Source organism: Mustela nivalis (genome assembly GCF_964662115.1).
Source record: "Mustela nivalis genome assembly, chromosome: 4".
NCBI classification, from domain to species: domain Eukaryota; kingdom Metazoa; phylum Chordata; class Mammalia; order Carnivora; family Mustelidae; genus Mustela; species Mustela nivalis.
The window spans coordinates 107964555-107991880 of NC_139023.1; the positions used below are offsets into that span (position 1 = coordinate 107964555).

At 46.7% G+C, this 27326-nt stretch overlaps 1 protein-coding gene across 3 annotated transcripts in view; it reads left to right on the top strand.

The window, feature by feature from the left end:
- Positions 1 to 26858, top strand: part of TSPAN5 (tetraspanin 5) — a 170958-nt gene extending 144100 nt beyond the window's left edge. For 2 of the 3 annotated variants that reach the window (XM_082729115.1, XM_082729114.1), the window contains exons 3-8: positions 12901 to 13047; positions 16623 to 16793; positions 19497 to 19622; positions 21964 to 22011; positions 22108 to 22224; positions 24662 to 26858. In XM_082729115.1, the coding sequence (XP_082585241.1) occupies positions 12901 to 13047; positions 16623 to 16793; positions 19497 to 19622; positions 21964 to 22011; positions 22108 to 22224; positions 24662 to 24727 (675 nt within the window). In that variant the 3' untranslated portion in view covers positions 24728 to 26858. Of the gene's footprint in view, positions 1 to 12900; positions 13048 to 16622; positions 16794 to 19496; positions 19623 to 21963; positions 22225 to 24661 lie in introns of all 3 variants that reach the window. The other variant, XM_082729113.1, reaches the window with a different exon arrangement.
- Positions 26859 to 27326: the final 468 nt, after the last annotated feature.

The window sequence follows — 27326 nt, forward strand, 5'->3', positions numbered from 1 at the left end:
TGTTCATTGCAGCATTATTTACAGTATCAAGATTCTGGAAGCAACCCCAGTGCCCACTGACAGGTGAAGGGATAAAGATTTGGTGTATGTGTTATATAGTGGAACATTACTCAACTGTAAATAAGGATGAAATCTTAACCATTTGTGACATGGATGAACTAGAGAGTATTCTGCTAAGTCAAGTAAGTCAGACACAGAGAGAGAGAGAGATGCCTGGGTGGTTCAGTTGGTTAAGTATCTGCCTTTGGCTCAGGTCTTGATCCCAGGGTCTTGGGCTCAAGCCCTGCATCAGGCTCCCTGCTCAGGAGGGAGCTTGCTTCTTCCTTTCCCTCTCCAGCTCCCCTTGCTTGTGCGCTCTCTCTCTTTTTCTCTCTCTGTCAAATAAATAAATAAAATATTTTAAAAATAACAGAAAAGCCAGAGAGAGAAAGACAAATAGTGTATGATTTATATGTGGAATCTAAGAAAATAAAACAGATCCTAGATAGAACAAATCAGTGGTTAGAAGGGTAGGAGTGGGGGAATGAGTGAGATAGGAGACGGGCAGTAGAGACACCAACTTGGAGTTATAAGTCACAGGGATGAAAAGTACAGCCTGAGGAATATTGTCAATAATATTGTAATCACTTTGTGTGATAACAGATGGTAACTAGACTTTTTTTGGTGATCATTTTATAATGTGTATAAATGATGAATCCCTGTGTTGTATACCTGAAACTAATACCAAATTTAATGTAATCTATACCTTTAAAAAAAAAAAAAGTCTTATCGCTTCTCTGCTCCAAACCTTCCAGTGAGCTCAGTGAGCTTACTGTCTCACTCCATCCCATAGATGTCATCCCGTTACTGACCTCACTTTCCACCTTGCCCTTTCCTGTTGCTGTAGCCCCCACGGACCACAGTACTGTTTGTCCAAAATCTCAGCTCCCCCCACCGCTGTCCCCCGCCTGAGCCCTTTGTCCTTGCTCCTCCCCTACCAGGGATGCTGTCCCCCAGAGATCCACTTTGGCATTTTTCTTCACTTTCTGATCTCTGATCAAATGTCACCTCCTTCCACAGGTCTTCCTGGCCTATTTCAAGTCACTGCTGTCACCCCATGCCCCTTCCCTCTTTCCCTGCTTCCCTGTGTTTTTCTCCTACGTGTTTTCATAGAATCGAGCACTTCCACACCAGCCAGGGCATTGCTCTCGCACGCCACTAAAAAAAGCAGCTCTGTGAGGGCAAAGACTTTTGTTTACTGCTCCCCTCCAGTACCTACAGCCTCAGCACAGAGTCGCTGTTCAAAAAACACTGCTTCTGAAACAGTGAATGACCAAACGAATGATGAAAGCATTCTCTTAAACTGGGGCGATTTTGTGGCCTGTGGCGTTCAGTTCGAGAGGCGTGAAGTTGCCTCAGATCTCCTGTTGGCGGGTGGTGGAGACAGATCTGCCTGCCTGAGAGTGAGCAGAGTTAGTTACATGTGGCTGTGATGTCTGATCGATAGCGGGACAGTGTTACAAACAGTAACACGGCCCCTAATTTGGGATGTTGGGGAAGAAAATACTCCTTTATTTCTGGCATAAAAATGGGAATCAATATGTGATTGTCCTGTTTGGTGGGAAAATGAGGTGGGGGGGCTTTCCTTCTCCATTTTGCCCAGCACGTGTGCTGGTTCCTTAGCATTTGAGTGAGGGTGAGAGGCAGAGGGCTCCTACACCAGCAGTCGCAGGTTGGGGTGCTGCCTGCCGCGTCAGCGAGGGCCAGGAGGAGCCTCCACTTTTCCGAGTAGGAAGAGCGTCCGTCACTGGCCGGGACCCATGTTCCCTCCTGCCCTCCCAATCCAGCCCCTAGCTGTCTGTGCCAAGGATGCATTCAGCTGGCTTTAGGGGGCCTGAAAACACCTTGCAGGCAGGGGTCCTGCGCCCTTTTCCACTCAGTTCTGTCTGCGTGTTGCCTGCACTGCTGGGGCTGAGAAGATGTCAGAGCCAATGAGGGAGACCATGCAGAGGAGCTTTATATGCCCTAAAGACGGCACAGGAAAAGGTGGCTCTTCCTGAAGGGGTTTCGTTTTCACTTCTGTCGCTGTGGATCTTTAGGGTTAAACTTTAGGAGAATGATGACCTATTCTGTTGGAGGTGGGGAAACTGAGGCCCAGAAGGGTTACACTGGAAGTCTGGCCCCTCCCCATAGGCTGGGCCCCAGCCCTCCCCTGCCCGCCTTTTTGCTCACCCTGCTCTGGCTCCCGTGGGGAGCGGGCTAGAGGGAAAGTCTGGCTGTTCTGAGCCCAAAGGGGAGTGGGAATTAGAAGAGCTCTGGCCTGTACTGCTTTTCTCTGGGGCTTTCCTGGGGATGGATAAGGAAGATCTTTCTCCTGGAGGCTTTGCCCTGACCACTGCCTTGCTGTGAGTCTCATTTCAGAACCTTCCAGTTGCTTTTTGTCACAGTCATTGACAAGATTGTTTTCCAAGACTCACCTTGGAAAAACTGCCCCAATTTTCCCAGGAAGGAAAATCGGAGACCATGAGATCCAGTGCTTCGGGCCATTCATGGTGGTGGCTGTCGAGTTTCCATAGCCAGAGAGAGGCTGTAGGGGTAGGGGGTTCCCCCGATATCTGGAACAGAGCACTACATGTTTGGCTTGGAAACTACTCTTAAGGAGCCGCTTCTGAGATGCCGAAAATCCTTCTTTGAAGATAGCATCCCATTGGCAGAAATACAGTGAGTTAGTCCACATCTCTCTCTGTTACCCAAGTCACTCTCTCGAGTTTCCTGTTTTAGTCCAAAATCTGAAAACAGAGCAGCTCTTGCTCAGTACCTGCAAAGTTAGCACGAAAGTTAATCCGTTGTAACCAGTACTTTTTCTTTTGGTGTGTCTGCATAAACCTTTTTCAGAGGGGTTTCTCAGGAATGAAATTGAGGTGGGTCGAAAGTTCTATGACTTTGTTGTTCCCTCTCAGATATCATAGTCCTACTTTCATTCTGAGGCACAAGTTCAGGCCCGGATGAGTTGGATGGTGATCAAAACTCCAACCCTGATGATGTTGGGTTCCAATGTTCTCCCTCACCCAGCTCCATCTGCTTGGGTCCCTGAAGAGGGAAGCAGGGTGAGGCCTTTGCCCCCTGCTTCCTCCTGTCACCCCTCCCCACTCACCAGATGTTCCTCTGCCCACTTCCTGCTGGAGCTGAAGTGTGGGTGGGGCTGGGCTCCTGGGACCAGGCAGAGGGTGGAGGGGATGATGTCTTGGTCTTTTTGAAGCTTCCCTGCTGGGTCCCTCTGTCTGGTGGTTCCCTTGAGTTTGGTGGCTGTGTCTGCTCCAAGTGGCTGCCTAGTTCCCCAGCTCAGACCCGGCCGTCTTCCTCAGCCTGCACTCGTCTGCACTCTGCCTTCTGAGGTTTCCTGTTCTTACCCCAGCTGCCTCTTCCTGGGTACACTCATGTGGGGGTGAGGCCCATGCCACCAAGAATAGCCCTCGCCTGCCCTGGAGCCCTCCTCTTTCCTTCTTGGGCAGGCTGACCTAAGTCACTGTTGTCTCAGAGCTCCCCCAGTAGGCCCCTTGAAAGTCCTCACCAGGTTTAAGGTGAAAAGCAAGCTGCCAGGGAGTGGTGGTGCACAGCACGGCAGCCACTTTCTCTAGAGAAAGGAAATTCTCTCTATTTTCTCTCATGTCACTTTCTGTCCGCTTGATTTTGCTGAGGTGTGCGGGGAGAGAGAAGTGCCTCTTGGCCTGTGGGGGGTGGCAGGTGGCAGCGGTGGGGAGAGGCCTTTGTCTCTCCTACTTACTTGGGTTTTCAGAGGTTGATCAGGGAAGTCCAGGGCCAAAAATATCATTTTAACATGTTACATACTTAAAATTTTAGACACAGATACACAATGTTCTTTTGAAAATGAGAACCTTCATACCCACTGCTGCTTGCTTTTTTCAGACAGGAGAGCATCATGGAGGTGGGGCAGGTCATCAGTAGACCACTCTGGGATCCGCTGGCCTGGGCTGGAAACTCTGCTATGTCACTTTCTCACCCTGGCGAGCCGGCAGCTGCCCATCTCTGAGTCTGTTTCCTGCCGTGGACAGCTGTCCTGCCTGGTAGGCTTGTGGTGAGGGTGACTTAAGCTAGGTAGCCCAGTGCCAGCCATATCGTGTGCTCAGTAGCGTAGCCCTTTTCTAGCCCACCTGGATCACCCCAGAGCCGGCCAGCTGCGTCCATGACGTCCACCTGCTGCCCAGGTTGTGAGCTAAGTACAGAAATGACCGGGCTTTCCACTGCTCAGAACGCCCTCATTCAAACCCAGTGCCAGCCCGTCTACCCATTAGCCTGCCCTCACCCCCCATCAAGCTCACACATAGACCCTTCAGAACCAGAGCCTGTCACTTTGTCTCTGCACTTGCTGACCTCACCTTCTCCCCTTCCCCTCTGTGTTCCCACAGCACTCACCCTGCTGCTGCTTCTGCCCAGCACCCTGCTCACCTGTCTCCCGCCAGATGACCACCTGAGGGTGTCACTGTGCCTTCACTCTGAATACCCATGACACATACAGTTGCCCGTCAGCTCTTGGGTGATCCTGACTTTGCTTAGTAACTGGGTGACTTCTGTCTCGGGCCCTAGAGCACAGTGATCACCTACTACTAGGCTGTTTGCTTTTTCTTTTCGTTTCTTTTCTTTTTCCGCTTTATTTTTTTTTTTTAAGATTTTATTTATTTATTTGACAGAGAGAAATCACAAGTAGGTAGAGAGGCAGGCAGAGAGAGAGAGAGGAGGAAGCAGGCTCCCTGCTGAGCAGAGAGCCCGACGCGGGACTCGATCCCAGGACCCTGAGATCATGACCTGAGCCGAAGGCAGCGGCTTAACCACTGAGCCACCCAGGCGCCCTCTTTTTCCGCTTTAGTTTGGGCAGGGAGCACACCGTGATCAGAGCCTCTATTACATATTTGGGTTTAAACATTATACTTAGGACCATTCCTGGGTCTGTATTCCATCATGAGGACACCCATGTAAAGGCATCTGGCGAGTGGCCTGGGAACAGGCTGGATTTCTGAAAAGTGACACTTTTGCCTGTGGATTTGTTTCCATGTTCAGAGAGGCAGTCCCTCCCTCTGGGGTGGCGTTTGTGGCCCAGGAGCAGCACCAGTGGGTAGGACTTGGCACAGCTGGCCGCGGCACCAACGGCTTGATTGCAGAATTTCATGGAGGCCTGGAGGACGGTGTCTCTCCTCTTCCTCTCCCCACACCAGGTCATGGCCATTTTTAAAAAAGATTTTCTTTATTTATTTTGAGAGAGAGCAAGAGAGCGAGTGGGGTGGGGGAGAGGCGCAGGGAGAGAGACTCCATGCTGAGCGCAGAGCCCGGTCAGTCTCAGCCTCATGATGCTGAGAGCATGACCTGAGCTGAAATCAAGAATTGGACAGTCGGGCGCCTGGGTGGCTCAGTGGGTTAAGCTGCTGCCTTCGGCTCAGGTCATGATCTCGGGGTCCTGGGATCGAGTCCCGCATCGGGCTCTCTGCTCGGCGGGGAGCCTGCTTCCCTCTCTCTCTCTGCCTGCCCCTCTGTCTACTTGTGATCTCTCTCTGTCAAATAAATAAATAAAATCTTAAAAAAAAAAAAAAAAGAATTGGACAGTCAACTGACCGAGCCGTCCAGGTGCCCCGTGGTCATGGCCATTTTTAAGCTGTAAGAAGGGATCACCGATGATTTTTTTTTTTTAACAGAAAAAAACTAGACGACCACATGCCTTTAAGGCAGCTGGCCTTCCTTTAACCTTGCGTCACTTCTCCAGGCCCTGAGTCCTGCTGTCCCCACAACTGTACACCCCCTGGACTATGGGTCCCAGTGAGCTCCTGGTTCTTCACCTTTCAAGTCCTCCCTCTGGACTCTGCCACGATTCCTCAGGCAACTGGATGTCTTGGGGTTTGCAGAGTGGCCTTGCTTTGTAATGTTCTTTGGGGAATCTCTGATGAGTGTTGAGGGAGCAGGTCTGTTGTCGTGTGGTCTTCCTGTGGACAGGTCTTCCTGTTGAAAGCTGCATCTCCGACTCTCCAGAACCACCCCCACCCCCACTCCTGGAGCTCATTTTCTTTAGAATGTTCTGTCTTGTCATCTTCTCCCAAGTCAGGAACTCTCTTCCCTTCTTTGTACTCTAGGAAAGCTGCTGCCAGTTCCACCCCAGTAGGGTCTGGTTTATGGGGGATGGGTGAATCAGGACCCAGTCCCATAAATCTCAGAGGGGTCCATCTGGCCTGGCTCTGGGTGCACGTTCCATATGCCTGTCTCTTTGTTTCTCATCCAGCAGTTGGAAGGAATGTGTTTGTATATGCCAAAGCAGAAGAGCCCCAGACCTTAGGGGCGTATTAATGCTATTTTTGCATTTCTTTTCTGTGTGGGTTGAGAGAGAAGAAACTGAAGCTTGCCAGGTGGCACACAGAAGACTCTCTGAGCTGGTGGTGGAAAAAACCACAGACACTCCTGAGGTTTATTGGTTTGAAACCCTTCCGCAGCTCTGTTTGCCTTTTCATTTCTACACGTGCGTAAAAGCCTTTTCCAAGAAAAAACAGTTCTGCTCAGAGCATAGTCCTTTATTGCAGAAGCATGGGTGAGAAGCTGCTTCAGTTTCAGGGATAGTTGAATGAATGAGGTGCTGAGGAGGAGGAGGTTGGTGGGAAGGTGGGCCAGTTTTCCACATTCTTGCCAAGGTGTATAGTGTTCATCAAACCACAGAACGATGAGATTCCACAGGGAGGAGGACATTGTTAAGTATCTGGAAGGTCCCTCCAGAGCAGCACATCTTCGATGACCAGTGCACCAGTTGGCTCCTTGGCAGCAGAGGCCTGTTTTCCCTGTTCAGGGTGCCGCCATCTTGGCAACATGGCTGCTGACTGCCCAGTGTGCTCACCACTGTTGACTCACTTCTCATTGCTCTTTTCTCCACGGCACCACTTCTGTGCACTCTTAGCTTCTACCCACTCATGGCGTCTTCCTACTCATGGCTTTTGCTTACTTATGGCTTCTCTCTTCTGCCTCTACTTGGAGTGTCTTTAGGTGATTTTGCATTCCCAAACAAAGACAATCTGGCTGGCAGGTCAGTTACTGCCACCTTCATTAGGTGTGATCGTCAGATACAGTCATGGCTTTCCTTAAAAGGTCAGGCAGAACAAGTACCAGAGCAAGATGGATTCCCCTCTAGTGCGGTTGAGTTAGAGGCTCCTCCTCTGTGCTTCAGTGTACCTTTGTGTTTCTTTTGGTCTAATAGGGTAGTGACGGTAGTGAGGATGAGGATAAATTTTCACTGAATTCTTACTTTGCGCCATGCACTTTGCATAGTGTTTGGATGTACTTGAATTATTTCCTTCATCCTTATGATGTGGGGTACCATTTTGCTGATGTGGAAATTGAGTCTTAGGCGGGTCTGATAACTTGCCCAGAATCACACGGGTAGTAGGTCATGGAACTGGGATTCAGGACGAGTTATCTGTATGATCACGTCCTGTGTCTTTGCCCCACAGCTAGCACTGTCCAGGCGACCCTCTTTCTGTGTTTCAGGATTCCAGGGGAAACTGTAGGTGAGCCCGGTGGGCTTGCGTACAGTGCAGGATGTATGCTCCCTGCCGCATTCGAGGGCAGCCTTGTCCAAGTGACTGGAATATCAGTCTCCCTTTTACTACAGTGGATGCACACTGATACCTTTTGTTTGTTGGCTCTCTAAGCTTCTGTCTGCTATTGCTTCAGACACGTTCCATGAGCATGTCTGATTTCTTTTTAGACACACATGGGTCTCCTTGCTAAGTTCTGAGAGATACTGTCTAGTCCCTAGTAGATAACGGAAATGTCCTATTTCACTGGAGGATCATCTCTTAAAGGCTCTGGATTGATATGCCAAGAGCTAGCTGTCCAAAAGCCAATTTCTGGAATGGCTAATTCGCTGAATATATTTGTTGTTTTTTAACTTTTTAATTGGCTGGTCTTCATCTTGTCTTCGAAGCCGCCCTTTATGGTGCAGTAAGTGTGTGTTTGTGCATCTCCTGCAGCACTAGCCATAGACCCCGGGGAGCTGGCTGAGGGGCCTCAGACTGTAGATACAGGCGTATATAGAGTGTGACTGCAAAGAACGCTTACACAATAACAAGGACCATCTGTGTAGTGAATCTCCCCGCCCCCCACCATATTCTCAGGTCTTGTAGTACTGGAATCTATTTTTTTGTAACCCGCGATCTCGGTCTCTGGCTCTCTTCTGCTGACTGTTCTCTGCTGCTGCTGTTCAGAAGACCATTTTCGTGTCAGCCCAAACAAACGGATAAAGGAAGAAGTGCACGTGGCTGATTGCTCTGCTTCTCCTGCGTTTATCTTCATTCTAGTTAGGCGCTGCTTCGCAGGATGGTATTTTCTGACTTTATGCACGACGTCCAAGCCCCTTAACCCTTTCAGCTCCCTGGGCTCTGCCTGCAGGATCCTTAGAGGAGGAGCACAAGCCCGTACCCCCGGGATGCAGATACTGGGCTGCGTGTCTGTGTGCTTCTCACTTGAGCAGCAGTTCTGGGTACAGAGGAGAGTAGCCAATTGCCTTTTTGTACTTTTTTTTTTTTTTCCGACAAGTTTGAGTTTCTAAGAAGTTGATATTGAAGCCAAAGGGCTGAAGAATCACGTTTACATCAAGAATTGGAGCTTACATCATGTACTTTTTGTCAGTGATGGAGACAAAACACCTAAGAGTTCCATCCAGAACTCATTTCATTAACGGTGCTGAGTTGATAGCTAGTCAACAAGGAAGACTATACCTGGGCTTAAGGGCTCGGTTGACTGGAAGTAGCAGCCAGCTGAGTAAAGGGGTAGTATTAAGTCCAACACTTAGCTCTGCCCCTTTCCTGCTCCCTGTTGGACCCCCAGAACTTTCTTCTCAGCATAAGGTGTGAACTTCCAGTGTTGGCTGAGTGTGTGTGTGCATATAGTTATGCACCTGTGTATATGCCCACGTGCAGCACTGAAAGCCTAGTTGATTGACAGCTGTTATCAGGTTGTGCAGGACTCCTCAGATGCAGACAGACCCAGACAGAACTGCCTTGTGCCATCAAGGGCATGTATTACAAGGATTTTGGAGTGATTTGCAGAACTCCTCATCAGGTCAGGGATTATCACACCGACGGGATTTTCCGTCCCAGCCCTTATTCTTTGTTTCTTCCTGTGCCTGGCTTTCTAGTTCTCACTGTGGAGACTTGATCCACATGGTGAAAAACAAAATGTGGCTGCTGATTTGGGCCTTTTATAACTTCAGCCACAAGAGGGAGATGCTTATTCCAAACCTTGGTGTTCCAGGAAAGGGATTCACACTTCTCAGTGGTCATGAGGGAAGGGGGAGTCATGAGAGAATTTGGCTGCTCTGAGGGGCACAGGGAGTGTATTTGAGGGGGTGGGCAGGAAGCCTTACAAGATGGGGAAGTGCTCTTGCCCAAAGATGAGGGTGGTGCCCACAGGTTCCCAGAAGACTAGGTGTCTGCTGCTGTTGTTCTAGTGCATTCCTGAGGATTTACCGCGGATGGGAGCGTCTATTTTAAATCACTTGGCAGACTTAACTGTAATCTTAGAGTTTGTATTTTTTTTCTTCCTGCTTCTTGTCAGCTACAAGCCTTAATGATAATTATTCTTCAGCAGGCGTGTTCTAGCAGTTCTTACTGATTTGTCTCATTGAGCTTAACACAATTAAAAAGTCCATTGAGAAGACCCCATCTCTGAGACAGCAGAAGGCCGAGCTGTCAGCTCCCCATCATTTCTGTAATCTGGAATCTCGGCTGCCAGGATTGGGTTCAGCACGGCTGTAATCTCTCTGTGTAGTCTGAATCAGTAAGACTGCTTTTCAGGGGCTCTTGGGAAACATGGCGCAGGTGAAGGAGTGCTGTCTTTTGTTGTTCATCTCCATCTGGGTAAGTAATCCTAATCCCGAGGAAAAGGCAGAAACTTGAGGTTTGACCAGTTGAGTTAGTTTCCAATTGATAATAACCTGGGTATATTCTGCATCCATTATAAATTAAGTTCTTGGTTGTCTTTTTCAGGCTTTGCAGAATATTATTTCCCCAAAGCACTCAGTATCTGTCTCCAGTCCTGCCTTTTGCCAGAGTTTAGGATTAAAAGTAGAATCTGCAGGCCAGCTAGACCCCCAAATGATTGTTGTTTCCATGGTAACAGTAGGAAGCCCCTCAATTAAAGCTGCCCCTGTAGGCTGGACAGAGTAAAAGTATGAAAATAAGTTTGTCTGCAAAGCCAAATACTCACCCTCCAAATTAAACCCAGAGAGGACAGATGCTCCAGGAAACTACTGACAGTTGAGATCATGGTTTTGTTTTGGTTTTGTTTTTGTTGTTGTTTTAATGATTTTATTTATTTGTTGGAAAAAGAGAGAGTGAGAGAGCACAAGCAGGGTGAAGGCACAGGCAGAAGAAGAAGCAGGCTTCCTGCCAAGCAAGGAGCCCGATACAGGACTCGATCCCAGGACCTGGGATCCTGACCTAAGCCAAAGGCAAATGCTCAACCAACTGAGCCACCCAGGCATCCCAGAGATCATATATTTTGTAGCCTTTTGAGGGTGTAGCTCAGTGTTTGAAACACAGGTGTGCACATGGGTTGGCTGACTTGCTTTGCCAGAGTTGCCCCGATAATTGTCTCTTTTATCCATGACCTCTTTGTGTCCAGCTGTAGCTCACGGAAGACTGGGAACAATCTGATCTTTGCTCAGACTTGAGTGTGAGTCACAAAAGCCCATTAAAAGTGGGTGGGATCATCCAATGGTCTTAAAGTTGGAAGGAACCTAAAGGTCATTAAGTCCCAATGTCACATCCAATTTGGGAATCCCTCCTACTGCAGAACTGACAGAGGCTCACCGCTTTGGTTCTTGCATGAGCCAAAGCCTTCTCTCATCCTTTGAGGGAGACCTACTGTTATCAGAAAGGCCTCTTTGTGATGGAGCTGACATCTCTTCCTGTCACTTCCCCCTCTGCTGCCTTGTTTGGGTGCCAAGGAAATGCAGTCTCCTTCTCTCAGAATTAAATTAACTTTTAAGAATGTTATCATGCACCCTCCAATGTTGTCTTTCTTTCCCCCTGGCTGAGCATGTACAGAACATTAAGGCCTTAAGCATGAACACCTGTGTTCCCAGGCATTCTAGGGGGAGAGGTTGATTTCCTTCTAACACGGGACCCTCAGTACTGTTGTCTGGATTTTGTGTGACTTCTCTGGCAGAGTTTTTTTCTTCCTATCATCTGTGTAGGTGGAGAATTGGTAACAGTATTCCTGTGTTTCCCCTCCCCACCCACACACACCCCTCCCTGGAGTACTCCTCATTCAGAGCTTGGAAATCTAAGAAACACAAGACTGGATCAAACCATTGGACCAAGCTGTCTCATGAAGGGTGTGGTTGCATGTGACGTCCCCTCAGAAGTTTTGTGAATACACCCTACATTCCTAACTGCTTTCCTCATCTCTCAACCCTTCATCTGTGACTTGACTTAAACCTTTGACCTTTCCTGTAAGGTTTAAATTGTGCATTTTAAGAGTTCTTCATTTCTCATATGTGTTCTATTATTAATATCCTACTATTGTTTTTTAAGTCCATGCCTCCACCCCCCCCAAAAGAAACAAAAACCCAACAAACAAAAGATGTTTTTGTCCAAGTGATCCTGCAACCTTAAAATGGACTAAAACTTAAAACCCTTAAACTCGGGCTTTCTGATAGCCCCAGGTCTCTGGCGATGGATGAGAGAAGGCTTCTGCTGACTGGAAGTGCTGGGAAGCAAATACATGGCTTCCACTGGTTGAGGAAAGAACATGAAGTAGATCTTTTGTTCTTGTTCAAAAAAAAAAAAAAAAAAAATCAGCTTTGGCCAGTGGCAGTATCGTAGCCAATGAGGTTTATCCGAGGTGCGATTATTGCTAATTGAAAAAAAAAAAAATCAATAAACAGCTGTGTGACCTCTGGCAAGTCACGAAGCCTCTCTGGGCTCCATTTTTCTTGAAGTATAAAATCAGATAAATACTTTGCATTCTTTCAGGTTGTTAGGAGTGTTTTAAAACAAATGATTTAAGCCTTCACAGCAAGCTATACAATGATACTCTGGAATATTTTGAGAGTTCAAAACTAGTAAGATAAGAAAATAAAATATTGATGATATTGGCTATTTAAGACTCCTGTACATTCATGGTTTCAAAGTAACAGTGGTCTGTAGGAATGTAGAGCAAATATGTACCTTGCATTTTAGAGAGAAAAAAAAATCTTGTAATTTCTAACATAGGTTCTGGGTGGTATTTGATATGGTATCATGGTTGAGGGAGAAATTTTTGTTAAAAAAAAAAAAGTTCATAGAGAAATGAAAGAACTCTGGGTTCCTTTGGCAGGAGAATAAAAAGGGTGGAAAGCCAAGGAGTAACTCTGGATTTGCGAATCATTTAAATATCAGTTCTTAAAAAAAATCGTGGTGAGGAAATACCCCCAGTAAGTCAGTGTGAGACAGTCACCAGCACAAACCCAAGTGGGCTTTGGGGATCTGAACCTGATGGGATCTCCTGTGAAGCTCAAGGGCAGATCCCGAGGCTCGGTTTTTCCCTGGAAAAATTCCAGGGGCTTGTGCCTGGGACTGGCCCTGTCTCAGCCTTCGGCACCTGGCTCATTCCTTGTTCCCTTGGCTTCGGGCAGACACTTGTCTGACACCTGCTTGTCCTGGCTGCGGAAGAGTGACCCCTCTTCCTGGGTGTTGGGAAGTGTGTTTTTCTCGCACACTGTTTTTAATTAATTTGCAGTGTTTCTTGAGTATCAGTTACACCTCATCATCAGATCACCTCTCAAGTGTTTCTTTGCAAGGGGGACAAGGCAACTGTAATAATCTTTTCATGTTGAAAAACTGCCCCCACATCCTGGTGACGCGTTGTTGTTTGCTTCTCTGCCCCCAGGGAGTTCTGTCCAATATCTCTTCCATCACCGATCTCGGCGGCTTTGACCCGGTCTGGCTCTTCCTCGTGGTGGGAGGAGTGATGTTCATTTTGGGATTCGCAGGGTGCATTGGAGCGCTACGGGAAAACACGTTCCTTCTGAAGTTTGTGAGTATCCCGTTCTGTGCACTGGCGGAGGCCCGATCTCCCGTCCTCCTGCAGGAGGACGCCCTATCTCTAGGCAAGGTGGCTCTTGCAAAGACCCAGTGAAAATACGGCCCAGTTGACGCTTTCCTTTCAGAACTCTCTAGATCACCCTCCGTGCTTCCTTAGTGAAAGCCTTTCTTTTGGAGATTCCTTCCAAAGGAGGACGGAAGGACCTGTGCTTCCACGTATGTATCCAAAACAGGCTTGTTAAGTGCAGCTGACAGTTTGCTGAACATGCCGGTCAGTCTGGAGCGTGGCGTGGTGGAGGGCATCTGTGTCGATGTTCTCTGTGCAGCAGTGTCCACTCCCCTTTCCAAAAACAGGGAAAGGATGGAAAACAAAAAAATCCACCTTCCTGTCATGAGGAAAGATGGTGAGATTTCTAGGCAACAGTGTTAGTATCATACCACATGTTCCTAGAATCCTGCTCAACGTCGTCCAGAGACATTTTCATTTAAGACCAGAGCACTTGCTAGCCCCGGTCCCCACAGCCATGTGGGACATGCTGCTCTTCCCCAGGATTTCTGCCATGTCATCCTCTGGCATTTTTCTTGAATGCCCTTAAAGAAGAGTGCAATGCCCTCAACCGTACCCCAGCCAGGGTAGCCTGCTTTGGAATTTGGGCAGCCCTGGTACATATGAGGTTTTGGCAAATCAGACCTGAAAGGTCGTATGTTTAAGCTGAAGTTTACATGACTCTGCTGGGAAACGAGGGACACTGGTGCTCGCTACGATTGAATGAGCAGCTGGTTCTCTGTTCTGTATACACTTGTCTGTGGTGGGAGCACATGGTTTCCCAACACTCCACTGGCCTTATGCCTTATCTCCCAGTTCCCTTTTTTAAACACACACACACACACAGAATTCTGTCAGTGCCCACCTAATCAAAGACCGGGAGACCAGGAGAGATTTGCCCCTGACCCTCACCTGCCAACCTGCCAGTCGTCTTGGCAAGAGATCCTTCTAAATGTGTGGGCTCACCTCACTCCACTTTCTAGAGCCTCATCAGACCCCAGATAATATTTAACCATTTGCCACTGTTTTATCAGTTTTAGCCTCCATGCCCCCAAATATGGGATCCCCTTTAATGTGATTTATTTGAATATAGTTCAGTTTATAAGAGGAGTCCCTTTGATAATAACTTATTGTATTTGTGTTTGAAGGTACGAGGGTTAATAGCAGAAACTGATCGGCTTCTCCAAAATCAACACAATTTATCAAGCCCCATGTTGGAAATGAAGAAAGTTGTATCATTTCTTGGCTTTTGGAAATCACAGATAATATTTAAAATGGCTTTCTGTTTAGGACAAACAGTCAAAACAGGCCCAGAATAGTCTTTGAGCAGGAGCTATGAAATAAGTAGGAAGCGAATGCAAACATGCCTTTAACAGCCCCAGGGATCTGATGCTACAGGGCTAGGAGAATTGCTGAGGGAAAATCTGGGAGGTAAGATCATGGGAAATGGAAATGGAGCTTCCTGGTCAACTGAGGCCCTAAGACGAAGCCTGTGAGTCAGTTTCTGCACTTTTGGAATTAGGGGAAATGAGGTCACAGGGCCAGGGCGGAGAGGTTTCTGCCAAATACTTGATAAGAATTTAATTCAAACTCAGTTTTTGATCTCTATATCATGTAGCAGTAAGAGAAACTTTACCAGGGTAACTGGAAAATGAACTTGCCTAACCTCTGTGGTGGTGAGAACAAAAATCAAATTAACTTCGTGCATGGCTTCTGTGGTGGTATTTTGTGTGCACATGCGTGTGGGCCAGCTCTGATTTTTCTCAATTGCATAGCATGATAACTTTTGTATTTCTGTATCTATGAAAGGGAGGGGACTTGTTTTACACTAGGGGTAGGCCCTGAGTAAGAGTGATCATTTTTTTCACTGTCCTTTTTACTAGATGGAGGAAATCTTACTTTGAATTTATTGGTACCACTGATGACAGTGAATGGATTCTCATGAATTCATCAAGAGCAGATAACCAGGAGGAGGTCTGTGGAACCTGAAGGGTTGAGCTCTAGAGCGTCTAGAATTAAGGGCTCAAACCTTGGAGGCCTACACTTTGCCAGGCACTTACTTCTTTCTTCCACCCTCCCCTCCTGCCCACCCTCCCAGAATGGCACTCTGCATCCTGGCTCCACACTGTCCGATGTGTGGACCTCTGATGTGAAATGCAACCCCCCCTTCCCATCCCCACCCCCACAGCCCCTAAGACTGGGGGTCTATGGAGGCAGGATTAGGTCTTACCCATGCTTGCTTCTGCAAAGCCCACCAAATCCAGGACCTGATCTATTATGGGTCCTTCAGATGTTTGCTGGAGGAATTAACATCTTCTGTCTTTTTCTTATCTTAGTATCTCTGCAACTTCCTTTGCATCACTTCTCCAGCACAATTTTTTCTCTCGGTTGGTTGCTGGATGTCTGCTTGCTGAGCAGAGAAACAGCAGACAGCTTTAGCCCCCTCACCTCTCTGCCCCCTCAGCCACTCGTGTCCTGGAGGCTCTGTGGCGTCTGCTGAGCAGCTCTGGCCCCAGTGTCCCTCTTTCTGTCCTTGTCACCAGAAGCTTGCCTGGTCCTTCACAGCCTCATTTCTCATAATCTGTTTCAGCAAAAAAGTTGGGAAAGAGTAAGAGTGTGGGGGTGATAGGAAGTGGAAAGAACCGTGGGCATGAACAGGACGTTGCTATGACTGAGGTGGGGCTCTTCAGAGTCTTGGAGATGAAGGGGAAATTTCTCCAGGTGCATGGGCAGTCACCGCCTTACCTGTGGCCCCAGCCTTCTTGAGTAAATTCTTATTGGCCACATCAGCCAGAAGTCTGCCTTTGGCTGCGGGTTGATGTTACTTAAAATCTTCTGAGACTGGTATTTACAAAGAAGGGTGAGCACAGATAGTGTTCCCTAGAAAACTTTCAATCCAGTTTTCTTAATGGGAAATGATTTTCATGTCCTAGTCACCACCTCCAGGCCCCCCTCCCCAGCTTCCTCTTTGACCTCGTCATCAAAGACGGACACATCTGCTATTTTACCCCATAAAGTAGGTGCAAAGAGGATTTAAAGCAGTGTCTAAATTTGTCTAAATCCAAAAGAAAGGAATGTATTGCGTACAGCATGACGGCCATAGTGACAGATGACAGTCAATCTTCAGATACTGGGATAGTTTATCTTTCATGGTGACGAGGCTTACTGGAGGTGAGGGCAGGTCATTGTTCAGGAGTGGGGCGGTTCATGAAGCCGGAGAAGCTCATGAGGTCGCAATGTGGGTCTAATGAGAGATGCCTCTTATCCATGTTTGCTTATTGGCTTTGTTGTTTAATTACCAAATGGACCAACAGAACCTCTAAAACGTGATTATGAACAATTCTTAAAAATCCTTTCTTGGAGTGTAATAGGCTATTTGCCAATCTTAAGAAACTGAAGAGTATCTGCTTTAGACACGTGTAACAGCCCAGTGTAATTACACACCTTTTTGGAAGGGACCATTTAATGACATATGACTAAAATAGCCCTTTAAACTGTTCTCTGTGTGTCTTTTGTCTTAGTTTTCTGTGTTCCTGGGAATTATTTTCTTCCTGGAGCTCACTGCTGGGGTTCTGGCGTTTGTTTTCAAAGACTGGATCAAAGACCAGCTGTATTTCTTTATAAACAACAACATCAGAGCGTACAGAGATGACATTGATTTGCAGAACCTCATAGACTTCACGCAGGAATATGTAAGTTTAAATTTGGTCTATTTTTAAGTTGAAAGCCTTGTCGGGGAATGAACGTTGCTCCTGGCTTCTGGCCATGCCGGCTGGAACCTACCTCTGATTTTGCCACATGGGTTTTTTTTTATTGTTGTTGCTTTACTTGTATATTCATTATTTTCTAACCTCCTTTCTGACTTCCGTGATTTATACCCTAGTGAAAATGTCCTATTTTTCTTTAATCTCCATTTCTACCAAGTACGAGCGACAAAGAGAGCCTCTTGAACGAGATTATAAGCACACGTGCTGTTTCCACGCCCTCTGTGGAGTATTGTTTTGCTCTCTGTGTAACATGTTATGTGGTGTCTCAGGGGGATTCTTTCTTGCTCCTTGCTTCCTTTTTGGCCATCCTCTACACTTCATGGCTCCTAATAATACACTCAGCAATAGAATATTTGTCCCTAGAGCTCCTAAAACATGCCTATCCAAACCTTAGAGCATACCCAGTTCTGCACAACCAAAAGTTGAGCAACTTCTAAGCCCCCGTGACCTCTAGAAAGTGAAGAACCTGCCCCCCCAACCCCGCCTTCTGAACGTTACTAGGTGACTTCCCCTGGCATGCAAATGACGTTGCAGATGCCTCCTTTGACTCAGAATGGAAAACAGTATAAACAGGAGGTCAGAAATACAGATCTAGTGCCAAACTCTAATTAGCTAAGTGACCTCAGGCTAACGGAACCTTGACCTACTTCCCTGGTTGTACAGTAGAAATAGTAACAGCTACTGTTTAACTCAGGCGAGTATTAGGACACTCTAATAAGACATGTGTGGTTTTCTAAGAGGCTGAAGGTGTTAACTGTCCACAGGTGTTGAGGTCTTTATTTGTGTGCCCTGAGAAATTGGACAGGGGTGTCTGTGACCTTAATGTTTGTGGCAGGACTTGGGGGGCAAACAGAAGCCCAGGGGACGAGTGGCTGTCTTTCTGTTGGACAGCTTTGCAGGGGGAGCTGGGCAGGTGTTCCCTTTGATAAAGAGAGGAGATGGTTGCATCTTGCATTGGCACTTGCCCTGTGGGAGCCGTGCTCCTTCGTTAGGTACTCAGCAGTGACTGGGGCTGTGTTGCTGACCTGGAGTGAGCTGCAGCTCGGGTGTGAAGTTAAGCCCTGGTTCATGTCCTTGGCGGACCTCCCTGACTTGTTATGTCATAATAGATGCAGGCGCACACCTTGCCAAGTATTGTTGCTGAGTAGTTTGCATGAAAAATCTGATGAAGCTTTGCAGGTGGACCTGGAGATGTGCAAGCCCAGCCCTCGGAGGGCCAGATGAGCTGGAAGAACATGCGTATACACATTCTCTTGCCCTGCTGTCTGCTTTATATGGAAATACTGTTATTTCATGTGATTTTATTTTTCTATCGTGGAGTGTAATGTGTTGAAGTAGCTCTTGGGCCTGAAAGCGAGAAAATGGTCAAGGCTTGATGTTTACTTAACTCAGAGAGGGTAGAGCTAATCCAGAAGGGGAGTGACACAGGGCCCTCTGGAGCAACCAGTCCCTGTACCAAGCCCTTTTGAGACACACTGACTTCAGCAACTCATTTTATACATATTTTAATTAGAGGATGGAATACTGTTTTTTATTTTTTATTTTTTTAAAAGATTTTATTTATTTATTTGACAGAGAGAGAGAGAGAGAGAGAGAGACATCACAAATAGGCAGAGAGGCAGGCAGAGAGAAGGGGGGAAAGCAGGCTCCTCTCCAAGCAGAGAGCCCAATGGTGGCGCTTGATCCAAGACCCTGAGATCATGACCTGGGCTGAAGGCAGAGGCTTAACCCAGTGAGCCACCCAGGTGCCCCTGGAATACTGTTTTTTAAAGATTTTATTTATTTATTTGACAGAGATCACAAGTAGGCAGAGAGGCAGGCAGAGCGAGAGGAGGAAGCAGTTTCCCTGCTAAGCAGAGGGCCCAGTGTGGGACTGGGTCCCAGGACCCTGGGATCATGACTTGAGCCAAAGGCAGAGGCTTTAACCCACTGAGCCACCCAGGCGTCCTGGATGATGGAATTTTTTAAGTTAAAATGTAAATTCATGTTCTTAAAAAAACGTTCAGAATAGTAACAGTAAGCCTTGAAAACTTGGGGCAGTAATGAGTATGTTCTCTGTTTCGATTGTGGTGATGGTTTTACAGTGATACATATGTCAGATCTGACAAGATTGTGCCTTTTAAATATGTGCGGTTTATTGTATGTCAATTATACCTCAATAAAAAGGATTTTTACAAAACCATTAAGGCTGCAGAGACCACGTTTTTAAAAGGTCAGCCTCTAACTCTTCCCCCACCAGGCCCACTTGCCTCCTTCAGACACTGCCATAGTTCAGTGTGTTGTTTATCCTAGAATGTTCCTCCATGCACCCTCGCCAGGCAGATCTTGTTCGGACCGAATCTGCTCTGCAACTCTGGCCTTGTCTACCCTTCCAACACATAACCCTGTGGGTCTCACCGGCCATTTAAATCACATGCTAGCTAGCACATCCTTACAGATCTTGAGACTGAGTCATTTTGGAAGCTTTTATAGGGCCCCTTTCGGTTTAGTTTGGTTGAAAAGTAAATTCTAGGCAGAAGAGAAGGTTAGCGCTGGCGGAAGCTGGGTGGTGGTCGTCTGGCGGTCTTGAGCATGGGCACCTGGTCGTCTCCAAGTCGAGATGTTCTAATTCTCTCCTGTTTGCTCTAGTGGCAGTGCTGTGGGGCTTTTGGAGCTGATGATTGGAACCTAAATATTTACTTCAATTGCACAGATTCCAACGCAAGTCGAGAACGATGCGGCGTGCCATTCTCCTGCTGCACTAAAGATCCCGCGGTGAGTGAAGGCCCGCGGACTGCCGGCCAGCTCTGCGCCTCCCACCAAGAAATGGGGCCGGGGGAGGGGCAGCAGGGATGAGCAGAGTGACTGTTTTCTAGAAACCTGTTCTTACCTGCTCATTCCTCATTTTAGCCCCTAAAGGGGGCGTAGCGCTCGCATCTTCCCGATAGGAGTAATTGTATCTGACATTATTAATTCAGCAGCATGCGCGGGTTCTTTTTTGTTTGTTTGTTTGTTTGTTTTTTAAAGATTTTATTTATTTATTTGACACAGAAAGAGAGAGAGAGAGATCACAAGTAGGCAGAGAAGCAGACAGGGTGTGGGGGGGAAACAGGCTTCCTCCTGAGCAAAAATCCCAATGCGCGGCTCAATCCCAGGACCCTGAGACCATGACCTGAGCTGAAAGCAGAGGCTTTAACCCACTGAGCCACCAGGCGCCCCCACACACGGGTTCTTATTCTCAGCCTTCTTGGGAGTTGGCTCAATAAAAATTAGAATGTTCCTGCTGGCCGTGTCATCATCATCATCTGATGATGATGATCTGAAACAAAGGCCCTTGGAGCTTAAGCAGCTTTCCCAAGCTCACACTGCTAGCAAGTGATGGAGCTGAGCTTTAGGCCCAGGAAGCCTGCCTAGAGTGCCTCTCATTCCTTCCTGAGGAGAGGGACCCGCTTAGGTGCGAGCTCTCTGCATTGGCTGGGGGGCAGTGACCCTCTGCTTCCTGACTTGGTTCTGAGGGACAGTGTCAGAAATCGGGGAAAAGTCTGAGGTGAGATAGGGCTAGTCTTATAGGGAGGAAGACCACAGCTGCCTGGGCTCTCATTTTTAATGATGAGACCTACAGTTAGTGTTTTACTTAAGAAAAGAAAAAATGTTGAACCTGTTCTTAACCTTTTCACCGTGGGTTTGGCTGGGTATTGGGTCATACTGGCATGTGAGATGACTTAAAATGCCAAGTGCCTTGTTGGAAGGTCAGTGCTCAGGAGTGAGCACTGAAACAAGGGGGAGAATTTGCTTCTGCATGTGTCTGTTCCACATTCTTCGGTCTCCCGGGCCATCGGTAGTCTCCCCCAGACCGCCCTTCTTGAAATCAAGCAGAGCACTGTGGGTGCTAGTGGATCAGTGGCCATTTCCCCACGCGAGGTGGAGCGTGTGGGGCTCCTCAAAAGGCGGCATGGTCTTGGTGTGGAACAGCGGTTCTCGGAGAGCTTCAGGGCAGTCTCTGGGCTGTTGGTCTGAAAGAGACTGAGAATCCAAAAGGACTGTGCTTGCTCCCCTGCTCTGAGACCTTACCGGGAAGCCCACCTCTCCCACTGGCTCATGTCTTGATTTCCTGTGAGGAGGGCTGGCAGACAGGAGAGTGCCCAGGACAGAGCCCTGGGTGTCCACTCAGGTGGCCTTGTGCCAACCAGCAGGTACAGACTGTTCTGTCTCCGGCTCCTGGGTTAACATTCCATCAGAAGAATTATGAAGAGTGTCAGAAGGCATTATGCCTCCCCTTTCAACTACAGATACTCTGGGTAGAGATTTCTCATTCCACAAATGCCTAGCTAATCAAATCCACCCATACCCTGCAGAGGGGAAAAATAAACAAACCTAAAACAGGAGAACCCATGTTTCCGATTGGACCTGTGAGAAGTCAGGTATCTGTCAGTGTGATACGTTGTTGGGACATTGTTTTGTTTTTTAATTATTAAAGTAATGCATTCTCATTGAAAAACCATTTAAGTGATGCAGAAGTTTATAGATTAAAATGTAGAAGTTCCCCCAGAAGAACATAAATGAAGGTAGTCATTGTGTTCTTTTCCCATGGTTTTAACTATGTATCCATTTTCTAACCCTTGTATAAGCTTCCTAAGGTTGTCAGTAACGCACTTGCTACCCTTGTATTTCCTGAGCCTCAGTTTTATTCTTCTGGAATAGAGGACATATTTTAACACCTACTTTTTTGGGGGGGGGGGGTAAAGATTTTATTTATTTACTTGACAGGGAGAGCAAGAGAGGGAACACAAGCAGGGGTGGGAGAGGGAGAAGCAGGGTTTGCCAAGCAAGCAGGGAGCCTGATGCAGGACTCGATCCCAGGACCCTGGGATCATGACCCAAGCCGAGGCAGTTGTTTAGCAACTGAGCCACCCAGGCACCCCTCCTACTTCTGAGGATTGTTCTAATAATTACTTGGGATAATGTATCAAAATGTTTATTTAACCTGGTGCCTATGACATCTTCATGCCCAAGTATGCATTCAATTAACTACACTTAACAGGGATCTTCTGCTAAGTCGTAGGGGGGTTTGCATCTGTTGAGTGAATTTCACCTTTCTGTTTTCTTTCTCTACCAGGAAGATGTCATCAACACTCAGTGTGGCTATGATGCCAGGCAAAAACCAGTAAGTGGAATCTCATCTTGTCACTTAGCACAGAGGGTGTTGGAGGAGCTTTTGAACTTGCATGGTGACGCTGTGCTCTCCTCTTCCCTTGTGAAGGAAGTTGACCAGCAGATTGTAATCTACACGAAAGGCTGTGTGCCCCAGTTTGAGAAGTGGTTGCAGGACAATTTAACCATCGTGGCTGGTATTTTCATAGGGATTGCATTGCTACAGGTAAGACAAATCTCCGTGGTGGATGTCACAGGGAAATGATGCCCTGGGAGAGCCCTCGCCGTGACTGGAGCTCTGCTGAATCACCTTCGTGTCACAGTTTTTAAGACACATCGGAGGGCTGGGGAACAGACCTGAACTATCTGGTTTGTATTTTATTTAAAGCTCTGATTTTAGATGCTATCATCCTGAAATACCTTAGGAAATCTTTTTTTCCTTTTCAAGATGAATTGATTGGGTCGGCAGTTGCCTACTGGCATTCTAGTGTTTCCATGGGCAAAGTAGCCACTGCCTTGTGACAGGTCAGGCAGGCAGGGATGGTTGGAAGTAGATCCCAGTGGCAAGATTAAGACTTTTTAAAGAGTTTTACAGACATCCTTTGTCCCTTTCTCTCTCTGGACCATCTTGTCAAAGTGTTAGTGAGGGAAAGAAGCATGCACTTTTCCTCCTAAGCAGCCCCAAGAGCGGGGGTTTTTAATCTTGTGGAGATAGAATATTTTTCTTAAAGGGTCACAAATGGGGCACAGTGGTTGGAAGAAATTAAAGAGGACCTAAATGAATGGAAAGCCATTCCGTATTCATGTTGGAAGACAATATTGTTAAGGTGGCAGTACTCCTCAAATTGATCTACAGGTTCAGTGCAATTCCTATCAAAATTACAGCTGCCTTTTTTGCAGAAGTGGACAAGGTCCATCCTAAAATTCAGGTGGAAGTGCAACAGACCCAGAGTAGCAAAACAAACTTGAAAAAGAGCAAAGTTGGGAGAACTCACTTTCTAATCACAGGCTTACTACAAAGCTACAGTGATCAAGGTGGTACATAAGGTTGAACATACAGATCAGTGGAATAGAATTGAAAGTCAGAAATAAGCTCTGCCCCTATGGTCAGTTGATTTTTGACAAGGGAACTAAGACCAGTCAAGGGAGAAAGAATAGTCTTTTCACCAAACAGTGTTGGACCAACTGGATGTCTGTAGGCTAAAGAATGAATTTGGACCCCTACCTCACACCATATATGAAAACTAACTCCAAATAGATCAAAGACCTAAACTTAAGAGCTAAAGCTATTAAAAAAAAAAAAAAAAAAAAAAAAACCTCTTAGAAGATAGTGTAAGTGTAAATCTTTGTGACCTTAGATTAGGCAGCATTATCTTACATAGGATACCAAAAGCACAAGCAACCAAAGTGAGTAGGTAAGTTGGACTTCATCAAAATTTAAACTTATGTGCTAAAAGGATACTACTAAGAGAAAAGACAGTCCACAAAATGAGAGAAAATATTTGCAAATCATTATGTCTCATTGGGTTCTAGTGTCTAGAATATATAAAAAACAACTAAAGAATAAAAAGACAAGCCCAATTTAAAGATGACCAAAGGAACTTTTTTAAAGATTTTTTTTTTTTTTTTTATTAGAGAGAGAGCATGAGAAGGGAGAAGGTCAGAGGGAGAAGCAGGCTCCCTGTGGAACTGGGAGCCCCATGGGGGACTCGATTTCTGGACTCCAGGATCATGACCTAAGCCAAAAGGAGTCACTTAACCAACTGAGCCACCCAGGGGCTCCAACCAAAGGATTCAAACCATATATATCTCCAGAGAAAGTACAAATAGCCAATAAACACATGAAAAGATGCTAATAATTAGATGTTAGAGAATTTCAAATTGAAACCACAGTGACATAAAGCTTCACACATACTAGGATGGATGTAATTAAAAAGGAAGATAACAAATGTTGGCAAGAATGTGGAGATATGGAAACCCTTGTACATTGCTAAAGGGAATGAGAATTGTAGTCACTGTGGAAAAGAATTTGGCACTCAGACTTAAGTGGAGTTCGCATAAGACCCAGCAGTTCTACTCCCAAAAGAATTGCAAACCTGCTTACCAGAAAGCTGGACAGGGACATTCACATGAGCACCATTCACAACAGCCAAAAAGTAGAAATAGTGTAAATGTCCATCAGCTGATGAAGGATATACAAAATGTGGTTTATCCATCTTGTGAATATTAGTCAAGCCATCAGAAGGATTGAACTACTGGTACATGCTACTGTATGACTAAACCTTGAAAACATTCCACTGTGTGAACCCAAAAGACTACATACTCTCTGATTCTATTTATATGAAATGTCCAAAGTAGGCAAATCCAGGGACTGAAAGTAGATGCGTGGTTTCCAAGGATGGGGGAGTGGGGATGCCTGCTACTGGGTATAGTGTCTCTTCAGTGTCACGAAATGTCGTGGAATTAGACGGCAGTGACAGCTGCACCCCATTGCAAGCATACTAGACTTCACTGAAGTAAAGACTCTAAAAGGATATATTTTATAGTATATGAATTATTTGTCAATTTAAAAAAGCAAAGATAAGGAAAAGGAGAGTCATTGGCCAGGGAGAAACCTGCTGAAGTGGAGTTTCACTGTTTGACTCTTTTCCTTCCTTTGTCAGATTTTTGGGATCTGCCTGGCTCAGAATTTGGTTAGCGATATCGAAGCTGTCAGGGCCAGCTGGTAGAGCCCTGCCTCACTGCTGTATGACACTGGACGGACCCAGCCTTCCTGACCCTCCAGCGTGCCCAGCCACATCCACTTTGCAATCCTGCGGGATGGAACTGCCGAGAACTTGGTTTGGGGCGGGTACAACTGGGAAATGCTGCTCACTGACCGAATTAAAAAGATAACCAGTATGAAAGTCGTTGCGCCGTGCATCTCTGCTGTATCCATGAATTTATGGATGGTTGGATGCTTACCAAAAAAGAAAAAAAGGGAGGGTGAGGGACCCAGCTGTACTTGAATTTGTGGAACACACAGTCTTGTTCTCTCCTTCAGTGGTTGGAGGGCTGGGACAGGCGGTTTTTGCTCTTCGTCAGACCTTGAAGGAACTTTCTGGTCATGGCCTAAAGAAGTGCATCTTTTCTAAAACTCAACCCCTAACCTGGGAGGGCGGTGGGGTTTTTTGTTTTGTTTTTTGTTTTTGTTTTTGCATCCCTTCACCGTACATTTCAGGGACCTGTTAAAACTATCACCCCAAGAAGAAAACAGCTTGTCTTTGGTTCAGATGTTGTGATCACATTGAACAAGTCATGTGGGTGGGCACGCCTGGTCCCTCCCAGTCCCTCCCGGAGTGTCTCTTTCAAGGGGACTTGTGTGTTTCATGTGTATGGAGTAAGGGCTTTGGAACACTTAATGATGCTGAATTTTAACAGGACAGATTGTTGTTCTCAGTAGGCCTGAGCTGTATTTTCTATGAACTTCAAGGAGAAAATGAGGTTAATGGAGAGGCATTAACTAATACCCCTCAGTCCAGCCCACCAAATTAGTTGTTGAATTCTTTGGAAACTGGAATATTCTACATTTTGTTCTGCTTTTTTGTGTGTGTTTTTGTTTTTGTCTCCCAAAAGTGAGAGAGCTAGGATACAGTTTCTCTTAAAGCATTTTCTTACTCCGCTTGAATATTAATTTTTTTGGTGTACTCTCCCTGCATGATCTGTGAATCTGACTCTACCAGCTCCTCTTCCTGCCATCTTTCCTACAAACATTTATAAATGTTATTTGGTCAGCATTTATTTCATAAGTTCACCACCCTGAGCAGTGTGGTGTGTCCTCCGTGGCCAGGGAGGGTCCCGCCGGCTGGGCTATTGCAAATGCTTCTGTGGACTCCACGATCCCTTTACCCTATCAGTCTTCACGGCCCTGTCTGCAGCCCCCCCCCCCCCTTTGGATGGAATTGAACCTAATTCTGAAACAGTATTGACACAATCAGAAATATCCTAATATTTTTTTCTTTTTATTCTGGTTTCAGTTTGCTTTTATTAAAAGAAACAGTGCATGGCCAGAGCTCCTTCTGTTCTCATAGTGCAGACTAACTGTCAGGATGGTAACAAAGCACAAATACTTAGGAAGGCAGTGCATTGATGGGGCAAGTGTTCTGTGACCCAAGGTGGGAAGCCACTTCCAGGTGCTGCCACTCACCTGTCCCCACCGGCCTGGGGAGGGATGAATTTTGCCCTCCGATTTGAACCCAGCTGGTTTCTGCCAGAGGTCCCTCTCCCGGGGAGCAGATCATATCCTGTGGAATGCTGGGAAAACCACAGGTGTCTTTTGCAGTGATGACCCACTTGCCAACATAAAACTGGGCGTCCAGCGAGTAGGCTTTATGGAAACTTAGCAAGGTTTTCTGTTTTAGCCCCATGTTGCATCACGGTGGCTGATGAACATGTTAAATCTCCTCAGAGGAAGGACAAAGATTCTTTGAAAATTGTGTCCGGAGTGTGGGTGTGTGTACGACTGCATGTGTGTTTTTGTGTCTCTGTACAGTTAGAGATGTTCATTCCATATCTTGGCTGGAAGATGATTCTGTGTCATCTCGGCCTCCACGCAGTTGTCATTCTGTAGTGTCATTGCAACCTGGAGAAGACTTGAGCCCCGCGGTTGGCACTCCTGTCTCTTTTTATTACCTCATTCTCCAGTGAACTCCATCTGACCAGTTGATTCAGAATCGGGCAAGATGCCCTCCCTTTGGCACATCCAGTGAAAGGCCAATCGGCAAGTCCAAGTGAGTTTTAAATTTTAATTAATCACCTTTATTTTTTACACTTGAGAGTGGTTGTAATTAAGGCTGTCATTAATAAACTGGTTCTTCCTTACACGGAGTTATGTCTTTCTTCGTTACCTGTCTTGGAATCGCAAGAGTCTCTAATCCAGTGCTTCTCAGACTTTAGCGTGCTCGGAATCAGCTGGAGGGCTTTTGAAACCAATGACTGGGTGTTTGCCTCATCCCCAGATTTCTGGATTTAGTAGTTCTGGGGTGGGACGCGAGACTTTGCATTGCTGAACAAGGTCCCAGGTGCTGCTTTTGCTGTGGGTCTTGGAGGCAGCTGTTGGAGAAGCATCACTTTGATCTGTTCTCTGAGGGGGGAAGTAACCTTTGGGGGTTTAAGAGGGAAAGGTCGCTTTGTGCTGGTGGGTCCAGATGGAGAGCTGGGGACATAGGACATCTCTCCCTGAGGTCACCGCCTGCTGGTCACAGTCACCTGGAGGCCATGTAAGACACAGGAGATCAGCCCTTGCCCATCAGGGTTTTGGAGTTGGGGAGCCAGAGCCTATGATTTTAA